Source organism: Argiope bruennichi, chromosome X2 (genome assembly GCF_947563725.1).
Source record: "Argiope bruennichi chromosome X2, qqArgBrue1.1, whole genome shotgun sequence".
Classification (NCBI taxonomy): Eukaryota; Metazoa; Arthropoda; class Arachnida; order Araneae; family Araneidae; genus Argiope; species Argiope bruennichi.
In genome coordinates this window covers 103,025,724-103,050,036 of record NC_079163.1, presented here as the reverse complement: position 1 = coordinate 103,050,036, position 24,313 = coordinate 103,025,724, and the positions used below count along the sequence as shown (strand labels likewise).

The following is a 24,313-nucleotide window of genomic DNA, read 5'->3' as shown; positions in this document are numbered from 1 at the left end:
AGCAATTATTACATTACTTAATTCAATGAATAATCCAAATTCACCCTATTGCTAAAGTAAACATTTCCTCCTTCCATCTTTACTCCCTCACTTTTTTTGATGAAATAAACGCTTCATGACATAAGCGTAAAAGCGCGGACGGTTTCCGAATCCGAGAGTGAACAATATTCTTGTTTGTGTGCTTTGGCATTCATTTTTAGAGAGCAAAGTAAATATATTTCGCTTGCTCGCTAAAACCTCTTTCTTCTTTGCCTTCAATGAACTTAAGCAGTGGCTCTATGTTTTCTTTCAGACATCATTAAGTCGATACTCCGAATTTCTAACTTTTCAAAACTACATACTCTTCACAAATACAATATTATTTATTTATTATTCCGTTGAAGAAGCATGTAACGTTTACAGGAGATTTTAGCAGCCGTAATATTTAATCTAACTTATCTAATCTAATTAAATCTCTGTTCTAATGTAAATGATATCACGCTTCTTGATTGTAACGTACAGGGCAAAATGAGCACGAATATCAACATACTCGCCTTGCTGTAGAAATTTAGACTGCGCTTCCAACTCAACGGTCGTCAGAGTCATTTGATTCCAAATTGTGAATATAATTATTTCATTCTTAATAGGATATCCCGTTACAACATCACGTAAAGTAGACTTTGTCTAAATTCTAAACATCGAACAAATGCACAATCGGAAGATTCCCATTACATACGGTTAATCATCGAAATTATTTACTTCAGCACAGTTTCTAGTAAACAGGATTTGAGTTTTGTCCATTATGAGTGTCGGATGATTCATGCAGTCCGAACCAGCCACTTCAAAGCATATTTCAATATTAAATAAATCGCTATTTTTTTAGAATGAAAGTTGTTCAAGAGTTCTTCTCTATTATACAGGATCAGTGTACTAATTACAGACGGATATAGACAATATCAAGCAGGGTAAAATGTTTAAGCGTTATTTGAGTTTCAAAGTCCCAAAACCTTGCTACTTCGTTTCATAATCAACTTCCTATCCTGCTGAAGATTTTACTTTTAGTCTGGAAATTTTCCCTAATGAGTTCTATGTAATTGTTTTAAGGAGCAGTAAAAAATGGGCGAAATACCTTCCCTCAGCTACCCCAACGTTTATTTAAATTTAAATCACTTTGGTAAATTTTTCTTGATTATGCTGCAAACAATTCATTCCCATTCGCAGTAATATAAAGCAGATTCTAATTTCTCCAGGGAATTTTAATTTGTTTATTTACAGAAACACTTCGTCTATAATATATGTATAAAAATAGAAGCAAAACATTTCAGTAATTTCATACCATAAAATCTTTTTAAAACTTGTTCCCATTACTGACATCAAAATACAATTTCAAAGCAGGAACAAGGAATATCGATGCATGATAAAGAATAGATGACGCAATGCCACTGTAATAGTTGAAACTAATGATAAATATTTATCTAAATGTAAACTGACAAACGTTATCTCATCGTAAAAAAAGGTTTAGGTTTTATATTGATTTTGAATATCAAAAAGGGGAACTCCCGAGTTAATAACATATAAATCAACAAAGGCGAGTAATTCATAATCACAAACCTAAAATAAGACGCTTAGCACTTCGTAAGTTTTCTTCTGCGATATCAATACAGAATGTACGGGCCAAGTCCGTTGTTAACTCTATTGATCCGACTTACTACGTACCTAATCTGATGATATGATATTGCCAAGTGATTTTTGAGAGAATTTTTTTTATTAGGATTTAAAAACTTATTTTCAAAAATGACAGATAGAAAACCCTTCATCATCACTTGGAGAATCAAGAATTTCAGCTTCTGCTGGCACAAAGAAGAAGAAGAAATTTCTGGTCCCGAATTCAACATAAATGGGATGGACGGAAGCAAGTGGAAACTGTATCTGTTTCCCAGGGCCTCTAAATCAAAAATGAGTTGGTCCATAGCTTGTTATCTTCACCTCGAAAAAGAAAACGGTCCACGTAGAGTTAAAATAGCTTACGAACTTTCAGCCCTTGGTTGCGATGGACTACCTCTTGAAACTGAAACATGCACTGACTGTTTCATGCAAGAAAATGACTGGTCACTACCTTTAATTCTGCAACAGAAAACAGTGTTTCTTGAAAAGCGTGATGAATTTCTTCCAAAAGATACCTTAACAATTCGTTGTAGAATATGGCAAATTAACCAGGGAAACATAACTGCCGAACGATATATTGCTACAACACGAATTGAGATAGAAAAGGTACCCCTTTTTGGGATTGTTAGAAGGACACGTTCTAGAGAGAATGTTGAGAATAAATATCGTGTTGAAATTCTACAAGAATCAACAGAAACTCCAATTTCCATAAATATCAAATTTACAAATGGATCACCATATGCTGAAATACAACCAAAAAGTCGCGAACTCAAGTTCTGTAAGTGTAAAATGAATTTTACAAATGATTCAGGGATGGAGGTTTTAGAAGCAGAGGACGCATTTCTATTTCGTCTCGATTTGATACCACTTTACGAGAAGATGCCAGTCTGGATGTTTCCCCTTCTACCTACATCTAAAAACGAAAATTATTATCCACAATATGGTCTGGAAATGAACAACCTCGCTCTTCGTTGTGAAATTGCATATTCTACTGGAATAATGTCTGAAAAGTTTAAAAATGTACACTATTCCATCAATACGTTTCAAAATGGCTGTAGTATTAAAGAAAAAAGACAAGAAAATCTACCTAGTTTAAAGGACGACCTATTGACTTTAATGCAAAACTCAGATTACTGTGACATAAAACTGAAAACGCAAAACAAAACGTTTTCAGCTCATAAGAGCATTCTAAGTGCCAGGTCGCTTTTCTTCAAAAACAAGCTTGCTGATTTTGAAAATGTAGATTCTATCTTTGTTAAAGACATGGACAATGGAACTTTATATCAAATGCTTGTATTTTTATACACGGACACTATTGAAAATTTGGAATTAGAGAATGCCATGAAATTATATATTGCATCCGCAAGATATGGAATTCCTTCTTTGCAGCATAGATGTTCCTCTTTTCTTCAGAATCACCTCGATGCATCCACTTGCTGCGATGCTTTAAAAGCGGCCGACCAGTATCAAGATAGTGATCTGAAGAAAGCTGCACAAAATTACATTTTGGATCATGAAGGCGAAATTATTGGCTCTGATAAGTGGCAGGATTTGGAACGTTTCACTGAAGTAATAGATGAAGTGCGGCACTTAAAAAGAATGAAGACCTAGGTAATTTTTTAAGAAATTTTCTTAATATTTATAAATTTTTTTACAGCATAATTAATAAAAATAATATATGCATTCAAAGATGATCATAAATTATTCTAATAACTATATGAATTAAAAGATGTTTGCGTGCATTTTCATCATAACTTTTTAACCGAATTATCCATCATTATATTAGATTAATATAAAATTTATATTATTATTTTCATACTGAAAACCAGGAAAGAATCAGACTCTGATGTCTCAGTTTTTTTCCCCTTAATCTGCCTAAAATATCTGAAATGCAAAAGACAAAGCTTCTTTTATTTATTTACCAAACAGTTAAATGAAGAAATGTCGAGTTTTTTTCCTACGTTAATGATTTTCTCATAATTCATTGTTAAAAGAGTTTATTAAACTTTTAGAGAAATGGACAATTTTATTTAATCCATATACCATATTGATAAAATGAAATCTCCACATATGTTTTTTGAAACTGATATTTGGCATTCGTCTGAAATATATAGCACCAGATAAGTAATTTTACATAATGAGAAGTAATTATTTATTAAAACTTAAGGAGAATGTCATTTTTAACTGTTTTCTAAGAGTGTTACATCTCAATATAGCAACTTAAACTATTTTATGATGTAAAAATTATGACAGAGTACATATCTTATATGTGAAAATAAAGGAGCAAAATTAACAGTTGATCCGGGAGTCCAAAGATCTTATTTTGTATATGATCTTTCATTACTATTATTTCGTTTATTTTCACATGAATAGTTTTAAAATAAAGACGTTACCCCTCATGAAAATTGTTTCTATCTAATCTTATTTGTTAATGCTTGTGTAATGAAACCGCGATTTTGCTGAAAAATCAGTGACCATAATTCATTGATAATAAGTGATCATAAACATAGGTGTTATGATTACATTGTAGTATTTATGATCTTTCTCACTTATGTCATTTATATATTTAAATGAATGTTATGGCTTTCTCACCCAGACTCAACAGTAATAAATTATTTCATTAGATTTTATTAGCGTTCAATCTTTTCAATGTGCTTATTTGAATTCTCATCTATATATATTAGCAACCTATTTGTTTCAAGAATGCTGTAATCTAGTAAGTGTATATGCTTTCATAAGAAATTATTTTTAAAAAAATTTCGCCTTAGGAAAGCGAACCCTAACTATATTAAATATTTTCCAAATAAATAAATAGTCCAATTTTAAAATCAGAATTTTTAGCTGGATATAAATAATAAGTCTTAGATAACAAAAAAAAAATGATCCACTTAGTTCTGCATAGTTGAATATATTTTACCCTAATAGAGCTTTAGGATAAAGAAAACTCGATCCGTAACATTTGTCTCTCTCTCATTTGCTACGTTTTAAAATTTCCCGTTCTTTAAAATCTATCCTTTTATACGAATACTGTCATGTAATGTATAATTTTTCCGATACACAATAAATTTTGTATACATTTATGTAGCATAAAAGACCATTTTTAAAGCAATTAAAACTTTTCTTAAGGAAAACGTTCATTAAAGTAAACAGATTTACTTTAACGAGAAATGTATAATTGCATTTCTAATATGACTTTTCTTTATTTTTCAACAGATATTATTTAAATCTATATAAATTATGCAGGACAAATAACAAATAATTATGAACCAATTTTTTAAATTTAATTCATAAATTAAAACAACAGTTATAGTTCTTTACAAAAATATTTCTTCAAGCCAAATATTTAGCAATAAATTATTAGTAAAAAATTTGCTGATAAATAAATCAGATTAATTATTGAAAAGCAATAATGGTAATGTTGCAAAACAATTCAGCTTTGCATAGTTGATTTGAAGTTCCTGGTCAAATTCTGAAGAAAAATTCCTTTAAATAAAAAAAAAATGTTTAATATAAACACAATTTTAATAAAACTTTGTTTTTTTCCAGGTAAATAGGAGGATATTATATTCAGAATAAAATCTGTAATCCATAAAGATTGGTGACGAAGTTGTCTCACATTTTATCAGCATACATTAAAAGAATTTGATGAAAATGCAAGAACTTGACAAAGATTAAAAGTCTTTCTGCTTACTTAATAATTCGATAAGATGATTAAAAATATATTCTCTTATATTACTTCTAAGAAATTGGTCTATAAGCATTTAATATTCAAGATATTGATAAGATACATTTGACTATCATAAAGACGCTATTGGAAAAATTAGTAGGAAATTGATCTTACATCACAAATAATTTAATTGCGTCCTTTTTTAATTAACTACTTTTAATTGCAGTATTATTGTTGATTGTAATATTTCTTAAATATATTTGTGCCATCATGTATTTCATCAATAATTCTGTTGCCGACATTCTGATTTATATATACAATCAAAATTAATCAAACTATTAAAAACTATTAAATTACAATGATGTATAAGTATATTTGATCGTGTAATAGTATATTTGTTATATTTTTTGTTAATTTTTTGCAATAAAAGCCTTTAAAAATTTTTTGTAATAATATTATGATTGGTTTGTCTTTTAATATTTCGATTTCATCGCAAAAAAACATTTTGATACAATATAAAAAATTCTGTTAACATTGACTTATACTATATCAAAAATAATTTATTCAGTTACTTTAATACTTTGTATAAGATAGATTCAACAAACCTTAACATGAATCGAAACATTACATCTTTCGTTAATAGAACGGCTGAAGTAGCCAAATTTTTGCAGCCAAAGAGAAAATGTTTAAGCAGAATGAAGATTTTAAGCAATTTAAAATGATAAACAAAATGTGTTTTTTTTTCATGCATCTTTTGTTATCATTTTGACGGTGCTCTCTCGTTTTATTTTATTCAGTTCTAAAACATATACAGAATATCCCAAAAAGATTGAAAAAAACGCTTCCTAAATATTTTTCTTATACATATACCAATTTCTAAATGTAAAATTTCGTTAAATAAGCAGGACAATTGCATGAAAACACTATGGCATCTGTAGAAAATGAAATTAAAAAGTTACAAAAAAAATAAGCTTTTATACGGACTATGCAATGTAAAAAGGGTAATTAATAAAATATTTTTTTCACATTCATTTATTCTGTCACAAAATTTCACATTTCCATCTCAAAATTAGCAAATAATTAACCAAGATATTTTAAAATTTAGAGGGGCTAATCACAAATATAGATGGAAATTTTTTTAGAATTACAAATTCATTGAATACAGGAAAAATGTTTTATACAAATAATTTTGTCATAGTGCATTCTTCGATCATTATGGTTAGAAAAAAAGTTGCTCATCAAGAGTAATGAGTTTACTTTGATTAATGGGCATTTACAACTTCGACTTTAGAAAGAGAATCGAAATTTGAAAAATTAAAAATATAAAATATCTCTGAAAAGACTTGACAAGAAAATAAAACGTCGTTTGATAACCTCAAAAACACTGTGTTAGATAGATGAAATTTGGTATATAGACTTAATACTACAGTAGTATATAGACTTATACTACTGTATATTTCTAACAAATTTGTAATGAAATCCATTAAAAGGAAGTCTGTCTATCGGACTGTCGAATTCTTTCACATGAAGTTTGTTTGTCTGGCAGTTCGAATACAAATGAACACGATTACTAAAAAACAAAGAGCTAGATAAATAAAATTTGGTATGCACATTTATCATTTAAAACGTAGATTTTTATCAAATTCGGATATATAAAATTTGGTATGTGATTTTGTGACTATCAAATTTTGGCTTTAATCGATTGGAAAAAAGGCATTCAAAATGCAAATTAAATTTTCGAGTATTTGCAGATTAACAGCTTATCAGGGATAAAAGCAAAAATTACACCATAGATTCAATAAATATGAAAATTCATGCCAAGGATCAATATTTCGTAACTATTGTTCGCCAATGCCATGCAAGATATTTACAGACTTAGCCAAGGTCCACAATGTTATATGAGAGGAAAGGGATATCACCTTTATTAGAGTGTAAATAAGGAAGTTTCGGAGATTCCACTGCCACTGGTGTTTCCTGTAAAAACAAATACGGTGAAATTCTGTATTTTAAAAAAGAATTTCTTCCGCTATATTATTCAGTAAACTTTCCATTTCCAATTTATTTTTAGATCATTTTTCCTTCCTTAAATTTCCTTGTCGTAAATAAATTTAAAAATAATTTGTTTAATTATTTTAACGATTCTTTTTTTAATAACATAACGAGAAAAGCTTGTTGAAACCGTGTAATAAATCGAACTCGAGATTTTGAACGAATCTCCGTGTTTCAGACCACCCTAGTAAAAAGGATGGTCTGAAAATACATTTTTGCCATCATGTTTATTTGTCTGCCTGTAAACATAATTTATGCTCGGCGGATGAAATTTCTTACACGAACTTTGCACCAAATTTATAGATTTCTATCGAATTTTAAATGAAATATATTAATAGGAAGTATGTCTGACAAAACACAGGTGAGCACGGTAGACAAAACAAGAACACAAATAAAATAACACATGGATTTAGAATCTAAAGTGTAAATCCGTACGAAATTTGGAACAAAATCCATTAAACGGTTGGTCGTCTGTCTGTCTGTCTGTCTAAACTTTTACTTGCAGCATAATTCAAAAAAGAAATAAGTTAATAAAGTTGGCCCTGAGATTTTGTGATTAAAATTATAGTTCAGCGCCAAATTTTGGTTTCCTTCTTTCAAAAAAAAAGGCATCCAAAATATATATATTCGGTTTTCTGGAACTTGCGTTTTAACAGCATACTAACAAATAATTACCATAAATTGCAATCTAATAGGCTTTATTCTTCTATGGCAGGAATGGGTATTAAGTCGATCGCGATCGGCCGGTGGACCACCAAGACATTTTGGGGTGACCGCCTTTACTAAGATCTAAGACACGTATACAAAAAGAAACATGTTTATGGAACATTGTATCCTCTTTATTAAGGAAAACAAAATTTTTCTCCTTCAAAATGATATAATTTTAAAAGCACGTTGTTCAGAACCCAAGAATAACTTTAAAGCTAATGTATATCGTTCATTAAACATCATTCTTTGTACATTAAACATCGTTCTTTGGTTCAACCTACTTGTGTGAATCTGCACTTTCACCGAAGAACGTATTCAACGTATAGTTGCCGCCCACTTAGAATCCAATGCAAGATTTGCAATTAGTCATTATATACTTAAATACTGGCGGACAGTATGTAGTCGAAGTCTTCTAACTAGAACTGCAAGAACTAACTTGAGATAAAAATAATTTTTGAATATATTTTGAATTTTTCTGATATTAAGTGCATCATTTGGTATTATTATATTTGTGGCAATTTTTATTATTATATTATATAAGTAAGTACATATTCCATATTTATTATTAATTTATAATAAATATTGTAGACCTTCGCCACTGGATGGACCGCAACACCTTGAAAAAATTATAAATAGCCCATACCTGAAAAGGTCTGCCCATCCCTGTTCCATGGCGTATGGTTAATACACAAGTACCAGTTTTCTTTACAATATTACGAAGCACAAAATTCTCATGCAGGGGGCTAAAAAAAAATAAGAATCCTAGAATTCATTGCTTTCACGGTTCTGTCCAAGATCCCAACATTAAGTTAGGGAGAGAGAAGGATAGTTCCTTCAATAAAAAGTATACGTGAAATTACGCCCGTTTGGTGTTTCATTACAAGCTTTGAAGTTGAAGCAAACTGAATGAGCGCCTAAAATAAATTCAAAAGAAGAATCATAAAACTGATTTAACGCCTGGAGATTATGAAAAGAGGTAAATATAAAAAATGAATGCACTTACTCTTTCATGCATGCATTCAAGATTATACTCAATATCTCTTTCAGCTAACAATAGTTGATACAAAGATTAAGTATCAACCGAAACTTTGATAACAGAATAATACACAATGCTTTCTACATTTTTTCGTTTTACACAATAGATTTAGTATGACAGTGAATAACAAATACAACGATTACATTTTTCTTTTCATCTGAAATAATCATAAAAAAACGCTTGCATGTCAAAATATCATGTAAACCACGTGTGTATCAATTTTACAATGGACAATGCTGCTATCACTTAGCAATATCATATTCTCTTCTAACGGTATAATAAAAACTCGTTTATAACAGCAATACTGTGCAAAATCTGGACTGGATTGGGATTGAATATATTATTCGGATATTTTAATAATACAAACTTAAAAATATTAAGTTGAGCAAGGGTACGTTCTATAATGGGATAAATAAACAAAGCTTAAGTTTATGTTGGCCGTAAAAACTGTAAAGAAAAAGAGTAGGTTTATTTCGATAACACATTAAAATAAAGACAATCAACAATAGTAAAGGTTTTATTTTTTAACTTTACCACTTTTGCTCCACTAGCATCTTTCCTACTTAAAGTAATATTTTATGTGCTATGATTATTTTCTAAATTGATCCAATACGAATGCCAGTAATTTTATATCTGATGGAAGATTCATTTCCTTTCGTTTACCGCACTGCTAAGTTTTTCCAAACATGGAAATTCACGCATCAAAACTTGATTTGATTTTTACCCTCAAAAGATCTCGACTTTTGAGGGTAAAAAACAAGTACGAGATCTCGACTACCTTTATTTGTATATACAGGGCTCTGCTCTTATCATGGCCCAACAACTAATCTCTTAACCATTAATGATAGATGCAATTCCAGTTGAAAAAACGATTTAAATGACGAGTAAAATTATACTTTATATTGTTTGGAGTCAATAAATATATTTCTTAAAAAGATACGTATTTTACCTTTTTATCAATCATATTTAATAAAATGTTATTGAAATTATAACACTTTAAACTTAAACAAATCACTTTTGAGATGAGAACTAATCGATTTACGAAATGTTCAAAATCTCCTTGTTTCAGACAAATTTTGCTACTGAAATCATGATCTCGAGAAAAGAAATTTTAGGGAGTTGTTTGCAAACTGAAATTTTGTATTATTAGTTACTTTTATTATTGAGTCACTTTTTCAAATTGTATCTTTAAATACATTTGTATACTATCCGCATTTACATGAAACTAAACTTGGTCAATTTTAGTCATAAAACAATAAGTTTTTTTTCAATAGTATGTTTAAAAGTATGAACGTTTTTTCTAAATAAGACTGACAGAATCAGAAGACCATAGAAAAAGAATTCGTAAATTTTCCAGTATACTTATGCAAATAACAAAGTATCATTATTTTCGTTATTTAATTTTTTTTCAATTCAAACTATAACTCTTCAAATGATTTAGAAATTAGTTATTTGGCAGTGAAAACAGTGGACACCTGGTATTTAGGCACTGATTTTATATCTTTATAGAAAATCGAAATAAAACAAAGAAAACTTATTGTTTCAAATTCAATTCTTAAGATTTAAAATTTTCGACGAACAGAAACCCTCGAATTGCTTTTAAATGAGATCAAAACATAGAAAGATAAATGCAAAAGTAGTATTTTTGAACTCGAGAAGATCTAAAACATGAAGATTCATCAAAATACGGAGGGAGAATTTTTGGATAATTATACTACTTTCTGTGTGCATACTTTGTACTCAAAATTGTAAAAAAAATGACAAAATTTATGTTGAAACTTTTTACCATACATTAATTAGTTTTGGATATTTCTGATAATTGCTAGTATCCATCGCATTCTTATGGTGCTTACAATTGGTAATTAATACGTTTACTGTGGGGAAGGATTTATATGACAGTTAAAATGTACTCTCAATAGTAACATTTTAGGTAATTTCTTTGTTGATAGTAAATCAACGTATTTCGTGAAATCATAATAACTAACGTACATTCAATAGTTTATATAGTATTAAAAAATCAAATACTCTTAAAAATCTCTCTCGGGCACCATAAACACCCAATTTTTGAAAGAAATAAAAAAAAATATTGAATAAAATGGAGCAACTGCAATGATTTTTATTTTAAATGCAGTGAAGTTACATGAATACAGCATATAAGTAAGCCTGGTGTGATGTTTAAGAACATTTAAGAAATAAATGTTTATCTCAGAAAATATTCAACATACATGTATATATTACAACTGCATGCATGCATTAAAATTTCTAAAAATATATTCAGACAATAGGTAATAAAAATTAAAGCCCAGAACTCATATGATCAGCATTTATCGATTTTTCTTATTACTAAGAGCATGCTTATGCTAGCAAAAGCAAAATAATTACACGCAATATCGTTTAATTTCTCTTAAATTCTCGATAAAATTTATGCTAAATAAATAATAAATTAGCATTTTTTCAGTTATATACGCTGTCAAATAGCAGAATAATCAAATATAATTATTTTTTGAGGTTAATAACACTAAAAGATGATTTTTCATAACAAAAATTTAAAATTAAATGTTTTTTTACTTAGTTATTAATTTGGCAAAGACAATGGAAGAGAAATGTTTAGCAACTTTCTTTAGAAACTATGATAATTTAATTTAGCAGAATAGCTTTTAAAGGACTCTTAAAATATAAAATTACACAAAAGGCATCTTCTTCCAAAATTACAAATATTAATGAACCCACAATATAAAAAAAACAATACTGCAGATCTTTCTGAAAATGATAACATCATCATCCTAATTTGAATTAGTTATAAATCTATTTCCTCTGATATAAAATGTTATACTTCATCTAATAAGATGTTTTTAATTAATACTCATCATCTGGTTATCTATCAATACTTTTGACAGTTCATGCGTAAGATATTAACATTGTATTGGCTTTCGTCAACATCTTGTTATATTTTTAGCGTAATAGGGTTTGCTTTTTTTTTTCCTTAAGATTAGTTGCTACACGTTATGTTTCCTCGAAATGAATCAAACTGATAAAATTGTTGTTATGTTATAAGTGTGTCTGACTGTGTACGTAATTCAGACACATTATAGAAGATAAAAGGAGTTATATTTTTAATATTTTACATGCATTTTCAAGACATTGATGAAGTTAATAAGTGGTATGAGTAAATTTAAGTGCACAAGTTTGCAATATTTGTATTGACATGAAGACAGATTGCGTAGATATTGATGTTTGCATTTAATAACAATGTCATCCAGTCTACTTCTTATCAACAGGTACTGACGCAGAATTGCGCTGTTTGCCCTTCCACAAGAAAATTCTATATGTTACTTACATTTCCAAATAAAACTTTTTAACAAAAAATTTTTCTCAAGTATTATAACTCATTCACTCGTTATAAATAAATAACGCCGGGATATTTTTTATACGTAAAATCAATGCTAAGCATATATTTTAAAATTTCCATAGTTGCTACATAGAATTCCTAATACATTTTTATACCCTGACGGTCACATACATAAAATACAGCATTTTTAACAATCAGAATTCAGATTTCAAATATGATTCAATTTTCTGGAGAAATTCCACAAAATATGACAAATAATATTCACAGAAACATGGCGAATGCTGGAAAAAAGCTGGAAATTTCTTTATGTCATCTTAGAGACGAAGATAAGGGAAGGATGGAAAGGTCACGACATTCTCCGTGGAGACGGAGAATGAGGAAATGGAAACAAACAAATGACTGGTCTTCATATTGTGGACAAACATTAATCACTTCCATTCATTGGTCCATACAGTTCATAAAAAATGATTCAATTCATCATCGGGCATACTCCATTGCATAACCAACAATTTATATACCATTGTGCATCTCTTATGCAGAACAAAGTATTATTGACAAATCGGTTGTCAAATATACAAAGACAACTAAATGGATCAAAAGCAAAAACAATAAATATATCTTTATCAGATAAATTTTGTGCAGTAAATATGTTTCAATACAAACACAAGTAAACAGTAGAAAATAACAGATTTAAAACAAAAATAGCAACAAGCCCATTGAAAATTACACATTTTTTCAATACTTCTGCAGAAAATTCTAAATTATTTATCATTATTGTGTGAATTTATTCATAGATTCGAAATCTAAAAATACATAGAAATCCATTTAATGATAACCAAAAGAAAGGAAAAGGTTATTTTTCAAATATTAAAATTGCAAGCAACCATATATACGAATTTCCATTCATTTAAACATAAATTGATTGAAAGTAAATAAGGTTTAATATAAAGTAATAAATAATTTAAGATTAATAATAATAAAAATTAAGTAAATAATAATAAAGAATTTAAAAGTTAACCTGAGTAGGACCACAAATTTAATCCAGCTTAAGACTAACTACTACAGAGGTCAACAAACATTTTTATGCCGAGATTTTTTTTAACTGATTTTATGTGTATTTCATGTACTGAAAACAAATCTGAACTTAATTTTTCTCATCTTGTTCATTAGAAAGGATAGAACTGTTCATGCATACGTTAATATATTAGGGTTATATTATAACTGTTAAAAATTAAAAGCATTTTACTTAATTAACATTTAAAAACATTTTAATGAATTGAAACGAAGTAGCAACATTCATTTAAATCTTCAGCAGCTTAATTAAAATATAGAATTGCTAAAGATCAAATATAAACAGACGGAACAGTTATTTTGTTCAACTCCTAAATCTTCTTTTGCTTGATATTCTTGAGTGAACTTGAAATCACATTCAATTTGCATAGTATTTTGCAGATTACAGTTGTAGTTAGCTATTATATGAGTATCCTATCTGCTCTGGTATTGTTGTTCCATTGTCTTTTCACCCTGTTGAAATCGTTTACCTTCGTTCATTATCGTTCAATAGCATCGTTAAAATTTCTCCGGAAACTGCCTAAATAGCTGTGAAAGTAATGGATATGCTAATTACAACAGATGCTTCTGAATCTGTTAGCTTGCTGTTAACTAAACCAAAATAATTTTTTGTCTTGTGGTTATACAGAAAGTTCTTGACAACAAGAGCAAATGAGATCCATGCATTTCACTTTTTCTCATTCTTGGAATTAAGAAGTAAGCATTATTTATGATATTTCTAAAGGGCGATCATACAAAAAAAATTATCGATAAATAAGGAAAAGGTTGATTTTTTTTCTTTGTATGCAAACCGAAGATTATTTTGATCAAGAGCTGTCAAGGAGTAGTTTCATTAATCCTTTTATATGGAGACTATATGACTTTATCAAGTCCTACTAAGGGTTCATAAATGATAATTTTTTCTACAGCACCCATAGTAGGTCATCTGGTAAGTTATTCTTTTCTTATCCTATGGTATTATTTAAATCTGCTATCCCACCGGACAACAGTCACGGATATTTTATATGGCTATCCTTGAGATAGCGATTATTAATCTTTATAACAAATACATTTTCAATAAAGTTGAATTGGACCAAAAAAAGCTCAGTTTCAATTCTCGCACCTAATTCGTTCATTTTGGGTTTTGAGATCTTTGGGCCTATATAATTAGGCGAGGAATTGTTTTCCAATATGAATGAAATAAAACACGAATTTAAGAGGCAGATTACCAATATTAACATACAATCCTGCTTTAAATTAAAAATTTATCTAAAAGTCGGGAATATAAAGAATTTCCCAGAATAAAGCATTGTTCATATTACTTAAAACAAATGAAGGAAATTCTTTGCGTAATTTTTCTCATCTTAAAAAATATAATTGATTGTATTACATTATCACAACATTTTGATTTTCTTTTATTTGTAAAAATGCATTTATGGCTCTAATATAATTTTTTAATTATGAGGTACAGCATCGGTTCTTTCGTCTCAGCAAAACCAACTTCTGTTTTATACAATAAACTTTACATTAATAAAAATCAGTGTGGTTATTTATGTTTATACGTATGTACATCCCACATCTCCTTTTAAACAACTATACAAATTCTATCACATTTTTCACACCTCTTATATAAGACAAGAACTATAAGACTACAATACAATTAACTTTTAAGGTATTAAAATTAATTGAATATTCAATTATAAATTAATTAAAATTTTGTCTTTCAATACTTTGAGCCATAATTTACTATTCTTTAAAATTTCTTTTATTTTCATACATCCTTTGACAGTACTTTTATAGATTCTAAAGAATAAATTTAATATTGCTTTAAACTTAGCGTAAATCAATAGCTCAATCGAACAGAGCCTTTCATATACTTCAGTATTGGTGAACAAAATTTACAGGAGGGTTTCAGGTTCGAGACCCGATTCCACCGAAGAACCGTCGTGTAAGCGGGAATGGTGCACGTTAAATCCGTCGGGATCAAATGTCCTCCGACTGCGGGATGTGGAAATTCGGAGAGGGGCGGCCAGCTCAGGTGCCATCCTCGTCATCTAACCATGGTTCAAAATTACAAGGTCCGTCCCAAAACAGGTCAAGTGTTGCTTTATAAACGAGACGTTAATATAAATTACACTTGATATCAGATATTAATAATTAATGGGGTGAATTAACTAACTATCATTGGTTTTTAAAAGTCGCCTAGTGCAACTGATATTCTAATTTAAAAATAGATCATAAAGGATTTTGTATATAAAAATATTTTATACAAGACAGGTTTTGATGTTACAATTAATATACTTGAAATGATATTAATCCGGAGCAACGACGAGTATATCAACTAGTTTTCAATAAACCTTAATTTTGTGAAGATAAAATATCCTAAACCTTTAGACTCTTTTCAAAAACCAGTGCAAATAATATAATAAATTTCTTAACTTTCTTCAGCAATTTGCCATGCACACCCAAGTTTACTCCATGCCAAATTGAAATAATTTATTAAAATCAGATATGTAATATAAATCATTGCTTAAATTTGTCTCCAATCGGTCTGACATATTTTTTCTTGAGGAGAGCATGTTTCAGGCAAATGGCATCTTGGCACGGCGTTGATTTTAAACTTAGAATCTAAGAAAGGGTCAGTTAAAAGTGCTGTCACATGGATTGTTTGTTGTATTTATCTTTCTTATCTCTGCATTCACTTTTTCGCGAGGGTGTCTAGCGAATTCATCACATATTTATTTATGAGCGAAACGGCTTTTCTTTGAAGAATCCTTCTTTCTTTAGAAATTCAGATAAGCCTTTTACCTACAATTTTGTAATTTATTGGTGTTGACGTTTATGAAAGACATATCTTAAAGAAAAACATATCTCACGGAGAGCGTATATTGAGTAGCAACCAAGACTGATAACTTTATAAATATACAGACACAAGAATTTCTTGCGTCCTCCGAGTGAATGAAATTGTTATTTGTCAAACCTTCTATATACGTTTCCTTTTGCTTATATTGTGCAACTGATGATTAAAGAATAAAATTTCTCAGTTATTTCACAATCCACCGACTTTTTAAAGAAATGACCGAAAATTTTAAGACATTCGTATTGCCAATACCAGAGCAATAATACACACACAATTTAAAATGTTTTCATTGAAATTGTGTCGTTTGGAAGTATTAAGCAATGACAAGCACTTTTAATAATTTTTTACGAAATTTTTACCTATAAGATGATTTTCTTTAGTGAGATCATCAAATCATATTCTGATTGCATATCTGATGCAGTTGGGACGAACAGAATCTTGAAGAAATAATTTTTTGAATCAAATCGTGGGATTTATTATGTAATTTTTTATGACATTCACGCACTTGAAAATACATTGAAGTGTCAAGTAATAAGTTACTACTCTTATATTGTACCAATCAGAATACCCGTCGTTGCTGAGGAATAAAATCCTTTCACGTATAATATTGTCGCGTAGATGAGGTGAATGTAGTAAAGCCAATGGAAATTAACGCACTCAAGATCAACTCAAGATTTTATTACATACTCTGATCAAGAAACTACTTATATACATTTAAGGAACATTCCAGACTTTGAAGGCTCACAGAAAATTGGGAACTTCCATTTACATAAATATCAGATTTGCATAATTAACATAACTTTGACATAAAGCAAATTGAAATTAAAAATCATTTTTTTTTTTGGCAACTTGCCTTGCTTGTGTTCGAACCCGCAACCTCCCGTTCAGCTACGAGGTGTTTGGTTGAGCCGACTGAGCTATGATGTGCTTGGTCGAAAGGAACAATTTTCGCTACAATAGTTTTAGCAAAAACTGCTTATGTATAAAATATTATCACATACAAAATACTCTTATCGTCTGAAATATGTAAGATTAAAAGTAGAATACCGATCGAATCAGACGATTTTTAAAAATCACTGATATCTAATTTTATTAATATTTGTGTATTAGTACTATAACTCTTGCTAAAAAAAATGCTCCCTACAAAGAAAGATTTTACAGAACATTTTGAGACAAATAATTAACATTTAATTTTTAATTAATACAAAACAAGAAAATAAACAAAACGAATAAGTGTTCCTGATGCACGTTCTCAGCATGTTTCGACGATTGTACTTCGCTGCGGGATAATGCGCAAAAATATGAGCAATTATTACATTACCTAATTCAATGAATAATCCAAATTCACCCTATTGCTAAAGTAAACATTTCCTCCTTCCTTTACTCCCTCACTTTTTTTGATGAAATAAACGCTTCAAGACATAAGCGTAAAAGCGCGGACGGTTGCCGAATCCGAGAGTGAACAATATTCTTGTTTGTGTGCTTTGGCATTCATTTTCAGAGAGCAAAGTAAATATATTTCGCTTGCTCGCTAAAACCTCTTTCTTCTTTGCATTCAATGAACTTAAGCAGTGGCTCTATGTGTTCTTTCAGACATCGTTAAGTCGATACTCCGAATTTCTAACTTTTCAAAACTACATACTCTTCACAAATACAATATTATTTATTTATTATTCCGTTGAAGAAGCATGTAACGTTTACAGGAGATTTTAGCAGCCATAATATTTAATCTAACTTATCTAATCTAATTAAATCTCTGTTCTAATGTAAATGATATCACGCTTCTTGATTGTAACGTACAGGGCAAAATGAGCACGAATGCCAACATACTCGACTTGCTGTAGAAATTTAGACTGCGCTTCGAATTCAAAGGTCGTCAAAATCATTTGATTCCAACTTGTGAATATAATTATTTCATTCTTAATAGGATATCCTGCTACAACATCACGTAAAGCAGACTTTGTCTAAATTCTAAACATCGAACAAATGCTCAATCGGAAGATTCCCATTACATACGGTTAAACATCGAAATTATTTACTTCAGCACAGTTTCAAGTAAACAGGATTTGAGTTTTGTCCATTATGAGAGTCGGATGATTCATGCAGTCCGAACCAGCCACTTCAAAGCATATTTCAGTATTAAATAAATCGCTATTTTTTAGAATGAAAGTTGCTCAAGAGCTCTTCTCTATTACACAGGATCAGTGTATTTATTACAGACGGATATAGACAATATCAAGCAGGGTAAAAAATTTAAGCGTTATTTGAGTTTCCAAGTCCTCAAAAACCTTGCTACTTCATTTCATAATCAACTTGCTATCCTGCTGAAGATTTTACTTTTAGTCTGCAAATTTTCCCTGATGAGTTCTATGTAATTGTTTTAAGCAGCAGTAAAAAATGGGCGAAATAGCTTCCCTTAGCTACCCCAACGTTTACTTAAATTTAAACCACTTTGGTAATTTATTCTTTATTATGCTGCAAAGAATTAATTCCCATTAGCAGTAATATAAAGCAGATTCTAATAAGAATTGTAATTTGTTTATTTACAGAAACATTTCGAGTATAATATAGTATTAAAAGAGAAGCAAAACATTTCAGTAATTTCATTTATAAATAGTTTATTTTATTGAGATACCATAAAATCTTTTTTAAACTTGTTCTCCATTAGACGTCAAAATATAGTTTCAAAGCAGGAACAAGGAATATCGATGCATGATAAAGAATAGATGACGCAATGCCACTGTAATAGTTGAAACTAATGATATATATTTATCTAAATGTAAACTGACAAACGTTATCTCATCGTAAAAAAAGGTTTAGGTTTTATATTGATTTTGAATATCAAAAAGGGGAACTCCCGAGTTAATAACATATAAATCAACAGAGGCGAGTAATTCATAATCACAAACCTAAAATAAGACGCTTAGCACTTCGTAAGTTTTCTTCTGCGATATCAATACAGAATGTACGGGCCAAGTCCGTTGTTAACTCTATTGATCTGACTTACTACGTACCTAATCTGATGATATTGCCAAGTGATTTTTGAGAGAATTTTTTTTATTAGGATTTAAAAACTTATTTTCAAAAATGACAGATAGAAAAAACTTCATCATCACTTGGAGAATCAAGAATTTCAGCTTCTGCTGGCACAAAGAAGAAGAAGAAATTTCTTGTCCCGAATTCAACATAAAAGGGATTGACGGAAGCAAGTGGAAACTATATCTGTTTCCCAGGGCCTCTAAATCAAAAATGAGTTGGTCCATAGCTTGTTATCTTCACCTCGAAAAAGAAAACGGTCCACGTGGAGTTGAAATAGCTTACGAACTTTCAGCCCTTGGTTGCGATGGACTACCTCTTGAAACTAAAACATGCACCGACTGTTTCATGCAAGAAAATGACTGGGCACCACCTTTAATTCTGAAACAGAAAACAGTGTTTCTTGAAAAGCGTCAGGAATTTCTTCCTAAAGATACCTTAACAATTCGTTGTATAATATGGCAATTTAACCAGGGAAGCATAACTGCCGAACGATATTTTGCTACAACACGAATTGACATAGAAAAGGTACCCCTTTTTGGGATTGTTAGAAAGACACGTTCTAGAAAAAATGTTGAGAATAAATATCGTGTTGAATTTCTACAAGAATCAACAGAAACTCCAGTTTTCATAAATATCAAATGTATAAATGGATCACCATATGCTGAAATACACCCAAAAGGCCACGAACTCAAGTTCTGTAAGTGTAAAATGAATTTTACAAATGATTCAGGGATGGAGGTTTTAGAGGCAGAGGACGCATTTCTATTTCGTCTCAATTTGATACCACTTTACGAGAAGATGCCAGTCTGGATGTTTCCCCTTCTACCTGCATCTAAAAACGAAAATTATGATCCACAATATAGTCTGGAAATGAAAAACCTCACTCTTCGTTGTGAAATTGTATATTCTACTGGAATAATAACTATTAATAATAACTATTCAATCAATACGTTCCAAAATGGCTGTATTATTAAAGAAAAAAGACAAGAAAATCTACCTAGTTTAAAGGACGACCTATTGACTTTAATGCAAAACTCTGATTACTATGACATAAAACTGAAAACGCAAAACAAAACGTTTCCAGCTCATAAGAGCATTCTAAGTGCAAGGTCGCTTTTCTTCAAAAACAAGCTTGCTGATATGAAAAATGTAGATTGTATCTTTGTTAAAGACATGGACAATGGAACTTTATATCAAATGCTTGTATTTCTATACACCGACACTATTGAAAATTTGGAATTAGAGAATGCCATGAAATTATATATTGCATCCGCAAGATATGGAATTCCTTCTTTGCAGCATAGATGTTCCTCTTTTCTTCAGAATCACCTCGATGCATCCACTTGCTGCGATGCTTTAAAAGCGGCCGACCAGTATCAAGATGGTGATCTGAAGAAAGCTGCACAAAATTACATTTTGGATCATGAAGGCGAAAATATTGGCTCTCATAAGTGGCAGGATTTGGAACGTTTCACTGAAGTGATAGAGGAAGTCCTGCACTTAAAAAGAATGAAGACCTAGGTAATTTTTTAAGAAATTTTCTTAATATTTATAAATTTTTTTACAGCATAATTAATAAAAATAATATATGCATTCAAAGATGATCATAAATTATTCTAATAACTATATGAATTAAAAGATGTTTGCGTGCATTTTCATCATAACTTTTTAACCGAATTATCCATCATTATATTAGATTAATATAAAATTTATATTGTTATTTTCATACTGAAAACCAGAAAAGAATCAGACTCTGATGTCTCAGTTTTTTTTCCCTCAATCTGCTTAACATATCTGAAATGCAAAATACAAAGCTTCTTTTATTTATTTATCAAACAGTTAAATGAAGAAATGTCGAGTTTTTTTTCCTACGGTAATGATTTTCTCATAATTCATTGTTAAAAGAGTTTATTAAACTTTTAGAGAAATGGACAATTTTATTTAATCCATATACCATATTGATAAAATGAAATCTCCACATATGTTTTTTGAAACTGATATTTGGCATTCGTCTGAAATATATGAAATATATAGAACCAGATAAGTAATTTTACATAATGAGAAGTAATTATTTATTAAAACTTAAGGAGAATGTCATTTTTAACTGTTTTCTAAAAGTGTTACATCTCAATATAGTAACTTAAACTATTTTATGATGTAAAAAATTATGACAGAGTACATATCTTATATGTGAAAATAAAGGAGCAAAATTAACAGTTGATCCGGGAGTCCAAAGATCTTATTTTGTATATGATCTTTCATTACTATTATTTGGTTTATTTTCACATGAATAGTTTTAAAATCAAGACGTTACCTCCCATGAAAATTGTTTTATCTAATCTTATTTGTTAATGATTCTGTAATGAAACCGCGATTTTGCTGAAAAATCAGTGATAATAAGTGATCATAAATATAAATGTTATAATGATTACATTGTAGTATTTATGATCTTTCTCACTTATGTTATTTATGTATTTAAATGAATAAGCGAAATTTTATGGCTTTCTCAGCCAGACTCAACAGTAATAAATTATTTCATTGCATTTTATTAGCTTTCAATCTTTTCAATGTGCTTATTTGAATTCTCATCTATATATATTAGCAACCTATTTGTTTCGTGAATGTTGTAATCTATTAACAATAGTTAAATATTTTTTCATTGTGCGAGTATATGACTTCATGAGAAATTATTTTCACATGCGTTTTAATCAGAAATGAAAAAAAAAAAATTAATGCGTCTATTTTACTTTCGCGTTAGGGAAAGCGAACCCTAACTATATTAAATACTTTTCAAATAAATAGTCAAATCTTAAAATCAGAATTTTTAACTGAATATAAATAATAAGTCTTAGATAACAAAACAAAAAAAAAGATCCACTTAGTTTTGCCTATTTGAATATAATTTACCCTAATAGAGCTTTAGGATAAAGAAATCTGTCTCTCTGTCTGTGTAATTTTACCGATTTTTTCCAATACGCAATACATTTTGTATACATTTATGTAGCATAAAAAAAAAACTTTTTAAAGCAATTAAAACTTTACTTTATTGAATGTTTTCCTTAAGAAAACAGATTTACTTTCATGAGAAATGTATAATTGGTCTGTATTTCTAACATGACTTTTCTGTATTTTTCAACAGATCTTATTTAAATCTATATAAATGAATATAAATCATGCAGAAAAAAATAAATAATTATGAACCATTTTTTAAAATTTTAATTCATAAATTAAAACAACGATTATAGTTCTTTACAAAAATATTTCTTCTTCAAGCCAAATGTTTAGCAATAAATTATTAGTAAAAAATTTTCTGAAAAATAAATCAGATTAATTATTCAAAAGCAATAACGGTAATGTTGCTAAACAATTCAAGCTTTGCAAAGTTGATTTGAAGGTCCTCGTCAAATTCTGAAGAAAAAATTCCTTTTAAAAAAATGTTTAATCTAAACACAATTTTAATAAAAATTTGTTTTTTTTTCCAGGTAAATAAGAGAATTGGTGACGAAGTTGTATCGCATTTTATCAGCATACATTAAAAGAATTTGATGAAAATGCAAGAACTTGACAAAGATTAAAAGTCTTTCTGCTTACTTAATAATTCGTTAAGGTGATTAAAAATATATTCTCTTGTATTACTTCTAAGAAATTGGTCTATAAGAATTTAATATTGAAGATATTGATAAGATACATTTGACTATCATAAAGACGCTATTGGAAAAATTTGGAGGAAATTGATCTTACATCACAAATAATTTAATTACGTCCTTTTTTAATTAACTACTTTTAATTGCATTATTATTGTTGATTGTAATATTTCTTAAATATATTTGTGCCATTATGTATTTCATCAATAATTCTGTTGCCGACATTCTGATTTATGTATACAATCAAAATTAACCCAAAAAATTGAAAACCATTAAATTACAATGATGTATAAGTATATTTGTTTGATCATGTAATAGTATATTTTTGTTATAATATTTAATTTTTTGCAATAAAAGCCTTTAAAATTTTTTGTATATATATTATGACTGGTTTGTATTTCAGTGTTTCAATTTTATCGCAAAAAACATTCTGGTACAAAATAAAACATTCTAGTAACATTGACGTATACTATATCAAAATTTATTAATTTAGTTACTTTAATACTTTGTATAAGATAGATTCAACAAACCTTAACATGAATCGAAACATTACATCTTTCGTTAATAGAACGGCTGAAGTAGCCAAATTTTTGCAGCCAAAGAGAAAATGTTTAAGCAGAATGAAGATTTTAAGCAATTTAAAATGATAAACAAAATGTTTTTTTTTTCATGCATCTTTTGTTATCATTTTGACGGTGCTCTCTCGTTTAATTTTATTCAGTTCTAAAACATATATACAGAATATCCCAAAAAGATTGAAAAAAACGTTTCCTAAATATTTTTCTTATACATATACCAATTTCTAAATGTAAAATTTCGTTAAATAAGCAGGACAATTGCATGAAAACACTATGGCATCTGTAGAAAATGAAATTAAAAAGTTACAAAAAAAAAGAAGCTTTTATACGGACTATACAATGTAAAAAGGGTAATTAATAAAATATTTTCCACATTCATTTATTCTATCACAAAATTTCACACTTCTGGTAAAATTTCTCACTTCCGTCTCAAAATCAGTCAAGAATTAAACACGATATTTTAAAATTTTGAGGGGCTAATTACAAATATAGATGGAATTTTTTTTTTAACAAATTTATTGAATACAGGAAAACTTATTCACAAATAATTTTGTAATAGTGCATCCTTCGATCATTATGGTTAAAAAACTTTTGCTAATCAAGAATGTGTTCACTTTGATTAGTCGGCATTTACAACTTCGACTTTAGAAAGAAGAGAAAAGTTAAAAAATATAAAAAAAGTTAAAATT

The 24,313-nt window shown here is 29.1% G+C and overlaps 3 protein-coding genes across 4 annotated transcripts in view; 2 read left to right on the top strand and 1 right to left on the bottom strand.

The window, feature by feature from the left end:
* Positions 1 to 24,313, bottom strand: part of LOC129959972 (multiple epidermal growth factor-like domains protein 6) — a 350,782-nt gene that overhangs the window by 222,768 nt on the left and 103,701 nt on the right. The window lies entirely within an intron of this gene.
* LOC129959974 (uncharacterized) lies at positions 1,590 to 5,653 on the top strand. The gene is made up of 2 exons (XM_056072921.1): positions 1,590 to 3,255; positions 5,191 to 5,653. Exon 1 carries the CDS (start codon positions 1,774 to 1,776, stop codon positions 3,253 to 3,255), a length of 1,482 nt encoding a protein of 493 aa, XP_055928896.1. The 5' UTR covers positions 1,590 to 1,773; the 3' UTR covers positions 5,191 to 5,653.
* LOC129959975 (uncharacterized) lies at positions 19,290 to 23,250 on the top strand. The gene is made up of 2 exons (XM_056072922.1): positions 19,290 to 20,923; positions 22,885 to 23,250. The coding sequence occupies exon 1, from the start codon at positions 19,451 to 19,453 to the stop codon at positions 20,921 to 20,923; it is 1,473 nt and encodes a 490-aa protein (XP_055928897.1). The 5' UTR covers positions 19,290 to 19,450; the 3' UTR covers positions 22,885 to 23,250.

Coding starts and splice junctions, on each gene's coding strand:
- LOC129959974 (XM_056072921.1), top strand. CDS start 1,774: ATGACAGATAGAAAACCCTTCATCATCACTTGGAGAATCAAGAATTTC.
- LOC129959975 (XM_056072922.1), top strand. CDS start 19,451: ATGACAGATAGAAAAAACTTCATCATCACTTGGAGAATCAAGAATTTC.